The 16,928-nt window shown below is 40.9% G+C and overlaps 2 protein-coding genes across 2 annotated transcripts; both read right to left on the bottom strand.

Moving 5' to 3' along the window:
- Positions 1-4,559: 4,559 nt before the first annotated feature.
- Positions 4,560-6,694, bottom strand: LOC125258548. The gene is made up of 2 exons (XM_048175535.1): positions 6,609-6,694; positions 4,560-6,189 (listed from the first exon to the last, which is right to left on the bottom strand). Exons 1-2 carry the CDS (start codon positions 6,692-6,694, stop codon positions 4,689-4,691), a joined length of 1,587 nt encoding a protein of 528 aa, XP_048031492.1. The 3' UTR covers positions 4,560-4,688.
- A 1,094-nt stretch (positions 6,695-7,788) lies between these two features.
- LOC125257827 lies at positions 7,789-13,229 on the bottom strand. The gene has a single exon (XM_048174588.1). The coding sequence runs from the start codon at positions 12,979-12,981 to the stop codon at positions 11,401-11,403; it is 1,581 nt and encodes a 526-aa protein (XP_048030545.1). The 5' UTR covers positions 12,982-13,229; the 3' UTR covers positions 7,789-11,400.
- Between the last annotated feature and the right edge of the window lie 3,699 nt (positions 13,230-16,928).

Here is a 16,928-nt window from a genome sequence, read left to right as displayed (position 1 = left end):
ACCTCCTCCGCCGACCTGAACCCATCAGCCCTCCAGAACCAGCCCACGAACCCATGAACATAGAAAATTCTCGCCTCACTCCTTCCGAGCGCCAAAGACGGCTGACCCTGAACCTCAGGTTACATGTTGCTATTGTGGTTTACCTGGGCACATCATCTCTGCGTGCCCAACTCGTCCACCACGACCGATGATGAGTGCCATTATCCCTTCACTCAATAAGATGAAACCACTCACCACTGTTGTCAACCTTACTGCGGCTGGTGTTTCCCTTCCAGTGGTGGCGCTCCTCGATTCAGGGTCAGTCGGCAACTTCATCTCCGGCGCCCTCTGCCGGCAGCTCAAACTCAAGACCACACCCTCTGCGTCTGTCTATCAGATTCACTCAATCACGGGAAAGCCTCTGAGCCGAAGATGTGTGCGCCGATGTGTGGGTCCCATCCAGTTACGTGTCGGTATACTCCATCTCGAAGACATCCATCTGCTGGTTCTGGAGGAATCCACCTCTGACGTGGTTCTAGGGCGTCCCTGGTTGGAGCAGCACAACCCTACCATCTCTTGGAACACCGGCGAGATCCTGAAGTGGGGCGAAACCTGTTTCTCTAACTGTTTCTCTGACCTTCCAGTTCCTCGAGTATCATCCTCTCATGATCTATCCATCTGTGCCACCTCCATAGAGAGTCCAGTTGAGAAACGTTCCACCGAGATCCCAGCATGCTACGCCCCCTTCAGTGACGTATTCTGCCCGCAAAAGGCCTCCAAGCTGCCTCCACACTGGCCATGGGACTGTGCCATCGATCTGCTTCCGGGTGAGCCAGTGCCAAAGGGTAAGATCTATCCCCTTTCCATCCCGGAGGAGAAGGCCATGGAGGAATACATCAAAGAGGCCCTTGCTCAAGGATACATCTGCCCGTCTACTTCCCCTGCTGCTTCGAGCTTCTTCTTTGTGGCAAAAAAGGCTTGAGGCTGAAGGCCCTGCATAGACTACCGCTCCTTGAACAAAATCACTGTCAAGTTCCGTTATCCCCTTCCTCTCGTCCCAGCGGCCCTGGAACATCTCCGTGGTGCCACTGTGTTCATGAAGTTGGACCTCCACAGCGCGTACAACCTCATCCGGATACGCGAGGGGGACGAGTGGAAGACCGCCTTCATCACACCCACCGGCCACTATGAATACCGGGTTATGCCATATGGCCTGGTCAACGCCCCCTCCGTATTCCAGGATTTCATACATGAGGTGCTCCGGGAGTTCCTCCACAAGTTCATGCTGGTATACATTGACGACATCTTAATATACTCCCGGAGCCTGGCCGAACATCACCACCACATTGCAGAGGTCCTCCAACGACTTCGCCAGTTCCATCTCTTCCTCAAAGCAGAAAAGTGCTCATTCCACCAGTCTTCAGTTCATTTCCTCGGATACATCATAGATCACAGTGGCATCCGGATGGACGAGGGGAAGGTGGACGCCATCAAGACCTGGCCAGTTCCAACATCCATTAAAGAACTCCAACGTTTCCTAGGTTTTGCTAATTTCTATCGACGATTTATCAAGAATTACAGTTCCATAACCCATCCACTCACCAGCCTGCTCCGAAACCAGCCCAAGTCTCTGTCCTGGACACCAGCTGCCACCAACGCCTTCGAAAGCCTCAAAGAAGCCTTCACCACCGCTCCCCTCCTCGTCCACCCTAACCCTCCCTTTCGTCGTGGAGGTGGATGCCTCCACCACAGGAGTGGGAGCCGTCTTGTCTCAGCAGCAGGGGACACCAAGTAGACTCCATCCATGCGCCTTCTTCTCCCGCAAGCTAAACCCGGCGGAGGTCAACTACGACATAGGAAACAGAGAACTCCTAGCCGTGAAGTTGGCTCTAGAAGAGTGGAGGCATTGGTTGGAGGGAGCCAAACATCAGTTCCTTGTGCTAACAGACCATAAGAACCTGGAATATTTACGAGCCGCCAAGAGATTAAATCCTAGACAAGCACGCTGGGCCTTATTCTTCTCCCGATTTGACTTCACCATCTCCTATCGTCCTGGATCAAAGAATGTCAAAGCAGATGCACTGTTCACACAGCCCACTCTTCGCTCAGCACTGGCCACCTGGGGGTCAATGAAACCCTCTCGTTGCTAAGGGAACGCTTCTGGTGGCCGAGTATGGCATCCGATGTCAGAAGGTACGTGCAGGGCTGCAGGGAGTGCGCCATTTCCAAGAGCCCACGCCATCTCCCATCCGGCAAGCTCCATCCTCTGCCTGTTCCTAACCGACCCTGGTCACACCTAGGAGTGGACTTTGTAACAGATCTACCCGCATCCGAGGGCTGTAACTGCATTCTAGTAATCATCGATCGATTCTCCAAGTCATGTCGTCTAGTCCCACTAAGAGGGTTACCCACTGCCATGGAGACAGCCGAACTTATGTTCAATCACGTGTTCAGGTACTTCGGAATACCAGAGGATATCGTCTCAGACAGAGGACCCCAGTTCATCTCCCGAGTGTGGAAAGCCTTCCACTCGCTCCTAGGTGTGACCGTAAGTCTATCATCCGGCTACCATCCACAGTCGAACGGGCAAACGGAAAGAAAGATCCAGTAAATTGGCCGCTTCCTCCGTACCTTCTGCCACGACCACCAGGACTCTTGGAACCAGTATTTGGGTTGGGCCGAGTATGCACAGAACTCCCTGCGTCAACCTTCCACAGGACTCACTCCATTCCAGTGTGTGCTCGGTTACCAACCCCCACTGTTCCCGTGGACCGGGGAACCATCGGACGTGCCAGCTGTGGATTACTAGTTCCGAGAGAGCGAGAGGGTCTGGGACTCAGCACACCACCATCTGCAGAGAGCCCTGCGCAGACGCAGGATGACGGCCGACCTTCGTCGTTCTCACGCTCCCACCTACCAGCCTGGACAGAAGGTGTGGCTATCTACAAGAGACATCCGCCTGCGTCTGCCCTGCAAGAAGCTGAGTCCCAGCTTCATTGGCCCATTCAAGATCATTAAGCAGATCAACCCGGTGACATATCAGCTACAACTTCCCTCACAGTATCGTATACATCCCACCTTTCACGTATCTCTCCTCAAGCCTCACCATCCCTCTGTTCCTCTCTCCACAGGGCCTGACGTGGCAGCCGCCGAACCCCCCCTTCCACTCATCGTGGAAGACGGAGCCACCTATGAGGTACGGGACATCTTGGACTCCCGGCGCTGTGGTGGCCAGTTGGAATACCTGGTGGACTGGGAGGGATATGGCCCTGAAGAGCGCTCTTGGGTCCCCAGGAGTCCCAGACACGTCAGGCTCCACTGCTCACCAATCACAGCGCACCCAATCACCAGAATACTGATCAGCGGCACCTGCACCTCATCAAGCAGCTCATCACAGCCAGCATAAAGAGCACTCACACACACCACTCGATGTCCGGTCTCGTTTGCATTAACTTACCTGTATGCTTACCTTAAGGACTCCCCGCGATCTACTTACCTGTCTCCAAGAATCTCCTCGTGTGTTCTCTCCTCTCTGTGTGAGTGCTCCGTGTCTCCAGTGTCTCCAGCGTCTCCAGCGTCTCCAGTTCCAAGGTCATCGGTATCTGAAACCACAAAAGAACTCTGTCATCACTCTCCATCTCAAGAACCTGCACAACTTCACCGGTCACTCACCTGCACTTCAGCCATTGCTCATACTGGTACTCAATAAAGCTCCATTACCTGTGAAAGTCGGTCTCTGTCCCTTCTGTACTGTAACACTGGGGAGTTTGCTATGTATTTCCTATTGCACAAGAGGAGTGATCAATGAGCATTAGTCACGCAGTTGGATAGTCCTTCAACCAATCAGATCAACGATCCGGGTGATGTACTTTGCAGAGCGATGCGAAAACTCCAGGCAGGTTTACCGTGTGTCTCAATCAGCTCCCTAGTTCAGTAGTCAGGGCACTGATCAGGGAGTCAGCCACATTCACATGCATGATATACTGATTCACGACCTAGGGAACTAGGGAGCTGATTGAGACGCAGGGTTAGTTTGTATTGGTTTGTAGCATTGATCCGCGGTTTGCAGAAGCAGCAATGGCATCGAGTGATTTTTGCAGGTTGTGCAAAAAAACATGAAAGTAATCGTATTTACACCCACTCGAGCAATTTGTTTGCTAACTAAAGAAGTCATTCAGCATCGTCGAGAGTTTAAAAGGCGACTCTGATACTGTTCTGGTTCAGTGTAAATGAACGCGGAATATAGCCGCCCTAAACTACGTCATTGTCATAACAACCAAAAAGAATTCCAGTCAGCTCAGGTGGCGCGAGATTCAAGAAGCAGGGAGACGAAACATATAGAGCAAATAATAAAAATATTGTTTACCATCAAGGGGCATTGAAGTAAGAGTCCTGTAATCACATCGTGAAGCAAACCACCAAAATAACAGCAGAGAATCATTGTGTGTCATTAATCGTTGTTTGTAATCTTCCTATGAAGACACAATCGGCGTCACTGTGATTGTGCATTGTGATTTTGGAGTGATGGTCGTGCGAGAGACGGGTAGATCAGATAGAGTTTGAAAGCTGCTTGCCGTCGCTTCTCTATCGTCATCGTGTTATACCCGCCAATAGCGAGCAAGCTGCTCATTAAGGTTCAGAACCAGCACAGACATGCTTTTCACAAGCAAAACTTAATGTGTGACCACAATTTTAAGTCACTTCTAAAATTACTGAATTCTTTTTATGAATCCCAGAACTCTGTGTTTTTCTTCTCCTGCTCTCTTCTTCATGTCTTCCAGTGTTTTCACCTTTTCAGGCTCATATATTTCCTTCAGCTTCTCAATCAGGAAATCAATGTGCAGAAGTGTGAACAGAGAATCAGTGTTGAGAGCGATCATCTGGAGAGTTTCCACACAGTGAAAAGCTTCATACACCAGCTTCATTTTCTCTTTCTCTAATTTTTGCAGATCTTCTTCCAGCTTCTTGTCCAAAGACTCATCGTTCCTAATCTGATCATTATATTTCTTCTTTAATTCTTCATTTGTCCTCTTCTCCTTCTTTGTCTTTTTTACATATATATTTGTTCCTTTGACATGTTTGCTGTAGTGGCATTTATTTGTGCACATTGTACAGTGATTATTTCTCATCATGCTGCACCACGAGAGACCACTGACCCACCAGCATCCTGGATAATGACAGTTCTCCTTACAGACGGTGCAGCACATCGCCACACTGGCTACAGAAGGATCAATATCAACCTTCTCTTTGTAGGACACTTCAACTTCATACTCAAAGTTCTTATTGTTCTTGACATATTGCTTGTTCTTCTCCAGAGCACCTTGAGATTTTTTAAACTCATTTCGTTTTAGTTCCATCTTTTGAACATGTGATTGTAAATTAGAGATATTTGCTTCCAACTTCTTCCGATTCTGTAACACATCTTGAGTCATCTTAAGGGTTTTTGGTTTTATGTTGTTAAAAAAACTGAACAATCCTGCCATTCCTCTAAAACTGAGATTCCATGAATGCTCTTGGATCATCTGATATTCTTCATCATCAGTGTCTGACTGACAGTTGTCAAACAGGAAAAACACTGGCTGATTCTCATCATTCACTGCACACTTGATTTTATTCTTTTCAACAGCCATCAGGGCATTTTTAGGGATAGCTCCAGATGAGTGTGTGAAGAGCAGGACAATGTTTTCAGCAATATCTCTTCCAAATAAAGACTGAACAGAATCAAATATGTATATGAGTCTGTCAGAGAGTCGGTTATGGATTGCATTAATCACCAGACAAACTGTATCTATTCTATGAATCCCTTCTGCAGATTCACTTAAACTGAACAAACTCTCAGCGATCTCTTTATCCACTTCAATACTCTGAGTGTCTCCATATCCTGGAGTGTCGATGATTGTTAAATGGATTGGACTTTCTTGTAGATAAAACTCATAAACAGTGATGATGGAGGTCTGACTGTGACCTGTAGACTGTTTTTTCTGATCATCTGTGATCTCAAACCAAACCTTGTCTTCTCTCTGAACACCCAACATGTAGTTGATCATCACATTGATCAGGGTTGTTTTTCCTGTTCCTGTTTCTCCCACCATCAGAATGATTTTATGGGGTTTGTTTGTCTCTCTCTCTCCAGATGTCATTTTTCTACATAACTCAGATTGATTCAAATTGTCTGAACTTGTTTGCAGACGTATCAAGCAGGATTTCCATCTTCAATTAAGATGCTTTTCTTGATGAGATCATTTTTGTTCTGTGCGTAAAGCATAAAACACAATAACAATAAAGAGTGATGTGTAAAAGTTGTAAAGTGTTAGGCTTATATTTTGAAATTGTCATCAAATTTTAAAATGTGCACCAACATCCCTGTATAATAACGACCTTAATAACCTTGTATCTTGTTACCAAGCAACCTTATAAGTTTACCCTTTAATGTGATCATCAGATCAGTGATTGTGTTGGAGGAACTCATGTGAAAAGGCCTCAAGATTAGAATAACAGTGTTTAATGATGTAGTGAAACTCTATAGCTGATATTTCATGAATGAGCATTATACCTTTGTAATGATTGTGATGAAATTAGATTCAGTGGTGTAGTTGAGTTTTCTCACTGCTGCACATTTGATATTGTACTCAGTATCTGGTCTGAGATCAGTCAGAGTAACTGTATTCTGGTTCTTTGACACAGTTTGAGATCTCCAGTCTTCCTCTTCCTTCATTTTGTACAGTAGTTTGAGCTCCTCTGTAGCAGGACACGGTGGAGACACTTTCAGAACCACTTGAGTACATCTGACATCTTCAATGATTGGACAGTCTGGTTTTGATGGAGGAGTGAAGCAAACAGCTTAATTAGATTCATTTTCATACAGCAGTATGCAGGAACCTGGATTATTTTCCATTTCTTTTGATGACACAATGAATTTGGCTGATGCGCAATCATTTAAATCAATCAAGTTTTTAAAAATTTCAAATTGTTCCTCATTGTCTTTTGGATATCAGGTGCGACCCAAGTCTTGTGTTCAGATTCAGAGTTTTTTTCCTCATTTTTTCGTTTTGTTGAAGGACTCAGGAAGGCCTTTTGTTTAGAAAGCAGCAGATCTGTCCAGCTCAATGATGTGAAAGTGTAGCTGACCAAATGTTTAACTTCCAGATTCATTAAATTTTTATTGAGTTTGTTTTCTACTATCACTCCTGAGTCATTCAGTTGTGTGAGCAATGTTTTAATGATGTCAGATTCTTCCTCTTTCTCTTTCAGCCATTGTTCAAGAGCGCTTCTTTCAAATGGAGATTCCACATGTTCTTGTAGAAGATCTATCAATGCTGAATCCTCTATCAATTTTCCACATGTCTTTGGTAAGAGAGATCCAAGTTTCTTCACAAGAATCGATCAACAACTAAACCTCTGTTGATTCTCAATAAGAACTGCTGTAGACGTGTGTCAGAAATAAAGTCAGTCTGGGGTGAGTTTCCCGAAAGCATCGTTGGTGAACCATGGTCGTAAGTCCCATTGAACTCTATTGGTAACGACGGAACTTGCGACCATAGTTCGCTTTGGGAAATGCACCCCTGGTTAGTAATAAGTGAAGCTGGTAATGCTGTTTGTGGAGTTGTTTAATCAGATCTTCAGAGATTTAATGTCTTTTATCTTCAGTTCATCTAAGTCTGTGGCTGAAGAAAGTTGTAGTTTGTGTTCTTATTTTTCTTTCTTTCAGTGTTTGTTCGCAGCAGGTGTTTGAATGATTGAAAGAATGTTTCAGGAACATCATACTAACCTTTAAATAACATTCTACTAACATTAAAAGAAACTGGACATTTTATGTTGTTGGAATGTTACAAATCAACGTTCCTACAATGTTGAATTTTAAATCAAAATGAAGGTTAAAGAACGTTTGAGGAACATCATACTTATAAAACACGTTCCTGTAACATCAAGAAAACTGGACGTTTTTTACATTCCCAGAACCAACCCTGAATATTTGGAGAACGTTCTTATAACAAAATTCTGTTAGCTGGAAAGTTGCATTCAAAAATACTTGGGTCATTCTCACGAAACCATTAAAACACCATGGCACTAATGATTTTAAATATTAAACATGCATTTTAGTAATAAATAAAAACATCATAATAAAGGCAATATTGTTCTCTACACTGAACAAAGAGTAATTTCAACATAGGAATGAATTATTTTTGTATTTTACTGCATTTTCAGCTAAAATTCTCATTACCACAATGCATCCAGGTATGTCTGTATGCATGTTATGTTCTAATTTAAACAGAAAAAAATGAAAATATTCTAAAAAAAAAATTGTATATGGATGTTCTAATAGATGTTTTCAAATCACAGAAAAAATATTAATGTATAATATATAACAATAATGTAATAATAGTGGACAAATTAAGTGTCCATGACTGATGTTCTCATCCTCCGCAACATTTTTTAAGGACTCTTTACACACACACACACACACACACACACAATTTTAAATAAATCTTGATTTTAAATTAAGCAACACATGTGCTAGAACCTTAAAGATGGCTACCAGGTAGGCAGATCTCTTTATATTAATCCAGTTAAAAGTAAAAACAAAAAAAAACTTGTTAGACCATGTAAACGACATTGTGATTATCATTACCATAACAGGAAATTTTCGTCATTTAGAAAAACTTTTAATTAACAATTTTCTGTGAAAAATGATCTACTAATCTACTTCATTAATGTCTAATTATGTACATTGAATAAAAGTTGGCTAAATCATCATGGCTTCTCTGAATTTAATAAAATATGCTAAGGTACCGCATCCTCAGCAACACCATTCTCACTTACTGCAACAATTTAAGACCAGTTGCGGTAGAGAGAATTTTTGTTTTGGTAATGAGAATTTAATTATACAGGCTATTTTTAAATATATTGTAACACAGTTTGTATGTACGGGAAGGAGGAGTCGGGAGCCGGCGAACGTTTAAACAAACAAAACAATTCAAAATAAACAAATACAAAACGGAAGCAAAATGCTGGCAGTTCCTCACGGATAACTGCCGGCCACACAAACATAACAAAACATAAAATAAAGTCCAGGTCTGGTCCTCTCTCGTCCTTCACTGTCGTTGCTCCCCATTTATGCTTCCGGAGCTCCTCCGTGAGAGATTCGAGACCAGTGCAACTCGCAGCTGATGCTCGTTATCACTTGTGCCGTTCCCTCACGGCTCTCAACCGCCCTGCTCGTCACATTTATATTATGAGTTATTAAGTTAAATAATATTTTCTAACTGTTGGAAAACTTTAGCAAAGGCTAGGGTGACAAATTTCAGAGAAAAGGTTTACAAAAAAAGAAATCTACAGCAAGTCAAAACAGTATACACAGGGCTTTGTTGCACTATATTAGTAAGAACATACAGACTTCCAGTGTTTTCATATCAGGTTAGTGATATTATGTCCCAATCTGACACCTAACCCTCACAGAAAGCTGATTTGGCCAATTTATGAGCATTTTAAAATAGCGAGCAGGTGTGGACTTTAACCAATAAGTGAGATAAGCGGCTGCTTAGAGCCCTGGGGAATCAGGGGGGCCTTATGATGGCAAAACATTTTGGAAAATGCTCCAGTGGGTATTTGTGTTTGAGCTTTAGAGAGTATGGCCCTTTCAAGGCCCTTTCACATAGGATGCGACAACGGCACCACTACGCTATGAAACCCATTTATTTCAATGAAATTATTCCAACGGGGCATCAAATGACTAGACATATAGAACTCCCGCTAACAGTTTTGAAAACTGATATGTGAAAGGGCCGTTCACATATCATGTCTTCTGCGAATGCAAGTTCGTTATTTCAAATGAAGGCGCGTGGCAAGCATGGTGCGACCACGTTGCTTCTATTATGGGTGCACGTTTATGCTGCGGCGAGATGAAAACATCAACTTTTCAGAATGCCAAAAGAGCACCACAGGTCATGTGACAAGAACCAACCAATCAGCTTCGCCCTTTCCATAACAACATCGAAAGATATGCTGATACTTCCTCGTCATCATGGAGAGCGCAGTTCATGGTTTGCATAGCAACGACAGATGCCATGGGAGCACAAGCACTTGTGGAAAGGAGGAGAAAGACGCGGTTTTAGACGATATGTGAATGGCTCCTTAAAGGTTTCTATTTACAATGCTTTTTGCTGCATTGAGCTCAGTAGCTAATCACAGACATATCTGTTGCTTTCTTGAACGCAATGGTCAATCAGAAGCAAGTTTTTGTTCAGAGTTCTCACGATGTGAATTTCAACTTAATTCACATTTATTCATATAACGCTTGTCACAATACAAATCGTTTCAAAGCAGCTTTACAGAAAATGCATGTGTCTTCATTACAATTTAATTATTCAAAATATTAATAAAAGCCTTGTTTTTCATGCTGCTGAGAGGATTGATGAGGATTGAATTACATGCTGCAAGTATGTAATGACATCCCCATATTAATACAGAATGTTTGAGCTCTTTAAATTTGGTCAAATCTGATTGGTTATCAATGTTTGTTGTTCATCAGCTGGAAGAAAATTGTTTCAAAAGTGATTCCAGCAATATTGTTTTTCTTTGCCATTATCGTTGTGGTGTGGACTCTACTATTCTCTTAAATTTTGAGTATTTTTTAAAACTAATCTGGTAAATGGGTGGTGCATGTTGTATTGTATGCATGTACATTTTTAGCATATGTAAGCCTATATTTCTGAAGCACTGCAAAATCAAACTTCAATCCATGATTGTGTCAGTTTTATCTAATTTATTTTCTACATAAAAGTTTATATTTTTAAACTATACCTCATTCTTAGTATACTTATTATCATTACCGAAATCAGCAACCTCATTTCCATAACCTATATCATTACCGCTACAAGTGTTTTTTTAATATTTGTTTAATAGATGGAAAAATAGTAGTTTGCTTTTAAATGCATGTGCAGAATATACACAATATGTACTTTCAAGTCTGCCACATCATTTTGAAAATATGTCAGGTTTCATTGAAATATTTAAAAAAAAAATAGGTTGTAAATTGTGGAAGGTTTTGCGGAAATGAGAGAAATCAATCAAAATAATAATACAAAAAACTATTATATAATAAATATATAATAAATATTATTTCAGAATTTCAAGTAACTGCCCATGATTGTTAATAATCCATTTTTAAAAATGTGAAAATGTATTTTCTTCTCTAACAGTGATTATATTTTCAGACTGTTGCGGTAATGAGATTTTTAAGGACTTGTTATGGAAATTTTACATTGTCAGTAAAACTTTTAAAATTAATGATCACAAACACTTCAGACCTTGCTCTTAATGTCTAAAAAAGAAATTTGTTGATACAAACATTTTAAAATTTTCATGTTTGAAATTTTTTTCGTGAGAATCACCCACTTGAATGAATTATTAAATTTATGAATCCTAGATCTCTGTGTTTTCTGCTCCTGCTCTCTTCTTGATGTTTTCCAGTATTTCAGCCTTTTCAGGCTCATTTATTTCCTTCATCTTCTCAATCAGAAAATCAACGTGCAGAAGTGTGATCAGTGAATCAGCATTGAGAGCGATCATCTCCAGAGTTTCCACACAGTGAAAAGCTTCATTCACCAGCTTTATTTTCTCTTTCTCTAATTCCTGCAGTTCTTCTTCCAGCTTCTTGACCAAAGACTCACTGTCTCCAATTTTGTCTTCATATTTCACCTTTAATTCTTCATATGACTTCTTCTCCTTCTTTGTCTTTGTTACATATCGTTTTGTTTCTTTGACATGTTTGCTGTAGTGGCATTTATTTGTGCACACTGTACAGTGATCATCTTTCATCACGCTGCACCGTGAGAGAGAGGTGAACCACCAGCAGTCTGGATAATGACAGTTCTCCTCACAGATGGTGCAGCACATCGCCACACTGGCTACAGAAGGATCAATATCAACCTTCTCTTTGTAGGACACATCAACTTCATACTCAAAGTTTTTATTTTCTTCTACATCTTTCTTGTTCTTCTCCAGAGCTTCTTGAGTTTGTTTCAGCTCATTTTGCTTTTGTTCTGTCATTTGAACACCTGCTTTTAAATGTTTGATATTTGCCTTCAACTGCTTCCATTTCTGTAACACATCTCGAGTCATCCTCAGAGATTTTGGCTGTATTGTGTCAAGAAACTTGAACAAACCCATCATTCCTCTAAAACTGCGATCCCATGATTGATCCTGCCTCAGTTCACGGTCTTCCTCATCTTCATCTTCATCAGCAGCGTCTGACTGACAGTTATCAAAAAGGAAATACACTGGCTTCTTCTTGTCATTCTCTGCACACTTGATTTTAGCCTCTTTAACAGCCGTCAGGGCATTTTTAGGTGGAGCTCCAGATGAGTGTGTGAAGAGCAGGACAATGTTTTCAGCAATATCTTTCCCAAATAAAGACTGAACAGCATCAAATATGTATATTTGTCTGTCAGAGAGTCGATTCTGTGTTGCTTTAATCACCAGACACACTGCATCTATTCCATGAACACAGTCATCAAACATGCCTAATCTGAACAAACTCTCAGAGATCTCTTTATCAACATCAACTCCACGAGTGTCTCCATACCCTGGAGTGTCAATGATTGTTAAATGGATTGGACTCTCTTGTGGATAAAACCCATAAACAGTGATTCTGGAGGTCTGACTGTGAGCTGATGTTCGGTCACTCTGATCATCTGTGATCTCAAACCAAACCTTGTCTTCTCTCTGAACACCCAACATGTAGTTGATCATCACATTGATCAGGGTTGTTTTTCCTGTTCCTGTTTCTGCCACCATCAGAATGGTTTTATGGGGTTTGTTTTTGTCTCTCTCTCCAAAGGTCATTTTTCTATATAGTTCAGATTGATCCAAATTGTATGTACTTGTTTGCAGACGGTATCGAGCAGGATTTCCATCTTCAATTAAGATGCTTTTCTTGATGTGATTCTGTAATGCAAAGCATAAAAATGTAATAGCAAACTGGACTTCCAACATGCTACGCATGCTAGCAGTGAATAGCTACATGCTAATAGCAATTAGCTAAGGGTTTAAACATGACACAAACTAGTAAAAATGTGTTAGCATCATGCTAGTGGCATGCTAATCATGTTAGCATCATGCTAGTAGCATGCTAATAATGTTAGCATCATGTTAACAAACATGCTAATCATGTTAGCATCTTGTTAAAAAAATGCTAACAACATGGTAATCATGCTAGCATAATGCTAGCATTATGCTAATCATGTTAGCATGTTACTAGCATAATGCTAACATGATTAGCATCTTGTTAAAAACATGCTAGTAACATGGTAATTATGCTAACATTATGCTAATCATGTTAGCATGTTGCTAGCATTATGCCAACATGATTAGCATCTTGCTAAAAACATGCTAGCAGTATGCTAAGGGTGTTAACATCATGCTAGCAACATGCTAATCAAGAGTGCCGAGTTTTGCCACTGCAAGCACCATTCACATTTTCTTCAGGAAATGTACATTCTAGTTATTATTATTATTATTATTATTATTTATTTATTTATTTTTTACAGGGTAAAATGTTCAGCCATATTTCAGCCACTTTGAATTTTGGCATAAAACACTGTATTTTACCAGTGTTTGCCAAGATATCAATATACCAGTGGCTGGTATCATGCCAAAGGCAAGATTTTATTATCATGCTAACATATTGTGCACATGTACTTTCCACAATGTTGTTGCATAGAAACCTTTACTGCCCAGATAGCAACTTTGTGTTGGCCCAGATCCTGCCCACATCTGGCACATGTGGAATGATGATCTGGGTCACATGTGGCAGGAATAATGGCACATGGGTGGACTGCTCCTGTTTGCCAGATCTGGGCCACAAGCAGGCCATAGAAATGCCACATGTCAGCCAAGAGCAAAGAAATAAACCAGAACTGGATCTTATCTGAGCCACAAAATCTTATATATTATTTATAGAGTCATCTCTATCATTAACAAGCCTGTTATCAAGCAGAATCACTTGACGAAGGAAGAAAAAAAGAGATGAGCAGAAACACAAGAACTACAGCTGACTTCAGCCACAGCCTTAAGATAAAAAGATAAAAGACATTAAACCTCTGAAGATCTGATTAAACAACTCCACAAACAGCATTACCAGCTTCACTTATTACTAACCAGACTGACTTTATTTCTGTCACACGTCTACAGAAGATCTTATTGAGAATTAACAGAAGTTTAACTCTCATGTTTGTTTCATTTGAGGTTACCATGATGGTGATAGGTGTTTCCATTAGTTGGACTCTTAACTTTTTTTTTTCTTTAAACATATGTTTGTCTTCTCTGACTGCTGCGGTAGTGTTTCTGTCAAACACATTTGCAGTAGCAAAGAAAACTAGTGTGATGGTAGTTAGCTATTGATAAATAATATCAGATATCAGTAATCAGCATATGAATCAACAATGGTGACAATAAACAACATATTAAGACAATTATATCAGCTACACATTTTATCCATGCTCTGATGCATTCTGGGAGTTTTGTACGATGGTACCCAGCATGCATTGTGGCTACATGACACTTTTGATTGTCACCATAGTTGAGATTCATGTGTTGATTCTTGATGTTTCATCATTTTTTTTTTTTTTAATTTTCACAATACAGCTGGATCTCATGTCAGAGAAACACAGGGTTTGTAATGTTAATGTATTAATGGCACAAAGCAATTTTTAAATTTAAACAACATCAGTGATTCATGCCATTTCACAATGAGTGTAAAATCATCAGTAGCTAACAACCAACACCTGATCTCATTTCAATTTTCGTTGCTATCGCAAATGTGTTTGACAAAAACAAATGTGTTAAACACTGTCACAGGAGCCAGAGAAAACAAACATGCAATAAATGTTAAGAGTCCATCTAATGGAAACACTAATCACCATCATGGTAACCTCAAATTAAACAAACATGAGAGTTAAACTTCTGTTATTTCTCAATAAGAGCTTCTCAATAGACGTGTGTCAGAAATAAAGTCAGTCTGGTTAGTAATAAGTGAAGCTGGTAATGCTGTTTGTGGAGATGTTTAATCAGATCTTCAGTGATTTAATGTCTTTTATCTTCAGTTGATTTCATCTAAGGCTGTGGCTGAAGTCAGCTGTAGTTCTTGTGTTTCTGATTGTCTCTTTTTTCTGTTTCCTTCTTTCCTTCAGTGATTCTGCTTGATAACAAAGTCAAAGTCAAAGTACCTTTATTGTCCCACAAGGGGAAATTGGATTTGCAGCAAATGCTCCACATAAAACACATAACATACAACAACACTCACCAACAGAGACCAACCAGCAGAGAAGGAATTCACAGTAAAGCCCAAATGTACTTAATGTGCAAATAAATAAATAAATAAATAAATAAATACAGGACACGATCAAGTGCAAAAATGCAACTTGTGCAAGTTATTACAAAGTGCTAAGTGCCATTAAGGTGCCTCACAGCTGACGGAATAAAAGATATTTGCATCCTCTTTGTTTTGCAGCTAGGAACTCGATAGCGCCGCTCAGAGGGCAAAAGCTCAAACTCTGTTCTAAGGGGATGATCCTGTGATTGAGCTATAACTCTAGCTTTCCTCTGGACCTGTTTTATGTATAACTCCCCAGGTTGAGCCTGATTTCTCCTGGAAATCTTGCTCGACACTTTGACCAGACTACCAAGTCTGTTTTTATTTGTCAGGGAGAGGCTACCTGCAAGCAGCTATACAAAAAGATAAAACCGATTCAATAAAAGCATGATAAAACAGAGTCATCATTTCTGAAGAAACATTAAAAGTGTTCATTTTCCTAAGGAAGTACAGTCTTTGTTGGATTTTCTTTGAGACAGCGTCAACCAAAGGTTCAAAACACAGTTTGTTGTCTAAAATGACTCCAAGATATTTGTATGTCTCCACTAGCTCAATGTCCGTGCCTTTAATGACCGTGACTGTAGGCGGAGGCGGTGTCCTACGAAAATCAATGATCATGTCCTTAGTTTTAGATACATTCAGCTGTAAAAAGGAGCTATCGCACCACTCTACAAACTCACTGAGGCCACTGGCCCATGGTCCCGCTCATCCCCTGATAGCAGGCTGACAATGACAGAATCATCAGTGAACTTAAGTATGTATCTGTCCTGGTACAAACTGCGACACTGGTTTGTGTACAGGATGTACAGAAGAGGGGAAAGACAGCAACCTTGGGGGGAACCAGTGGATGTAAAAGTGACTTCAGATAGGGTGCTGTTGGCCCTTACACGCTGGGATCTGTCTGTTAAAAAATCCAATAACCAGCCCACCAAATTCAAATCAAGGTTAAAATCTGCAATCAGTCTCTCAGCGAGCAGGAAGGGCTGAATGGTGTTAAAAGCAGAGTAAAATCAACAAATAAAAGTCTGACATGAGTCTTTGCTCTATCCAGGTGGCTAAAAATAAAGTGCAGTAGTGTGATCACAGCATCCTCCACGCCCCTGCCAGACCTGTATGCAAACTGCAGTGGATCTAACTGATCTCCAACCTGCAGTAGGACAGCCTCTTTGATAATTTTCTCAAAGTTTTTCATAACCAATGAGGTCAAGGCTACAGGTCTAAAATCATTCAAGGATTTTGGGGAGCTGCACTTGGCTATAGGCACAATAATGGAATGCTTCCAACTTCTGGGGACTCTTTGTTGTGACAAGGACAAATTAAAAATGAACTGAAAGATATGACAGAGTTGATCAGCACATGTTCTTAATAATTGCCCACAAATGTCATCTGGCCCTGGACTTTTTGATCTGGTGTGCCTGAAAATGTTAGCCACAGTACTACTGTCAACAGTAATGGATGGAGCTACCTGTGTGATAGATAAATCAAGAATAAAATACATTAAATTCATCAGCCAAATGTTTATCAGATGAAAAACCATCCAGGACAACTCTGTTGGCTTTATCATTAGACCCAATCAATG

Source organism: Megalobrama amblycephala, linkage group LG22, assembly GCF_018812025.1.
Source record: "Megalobrama amblycephala isolate DHTTF-2021 linkage group LG22, ASM1881202v1, whole genome shotgun sequence".
Lineage (NCBI taxonomy): Eukaryota > Metazoa > Chordata > Actinopteri > Cypriniformes > Xenocyprididae > Megalobrama > Megalobrama amblycephala.
Note: the sequence above shows the minus strand (reverse complement) of the source record. Positions and strands in the feature narration are given on the sequence as shown.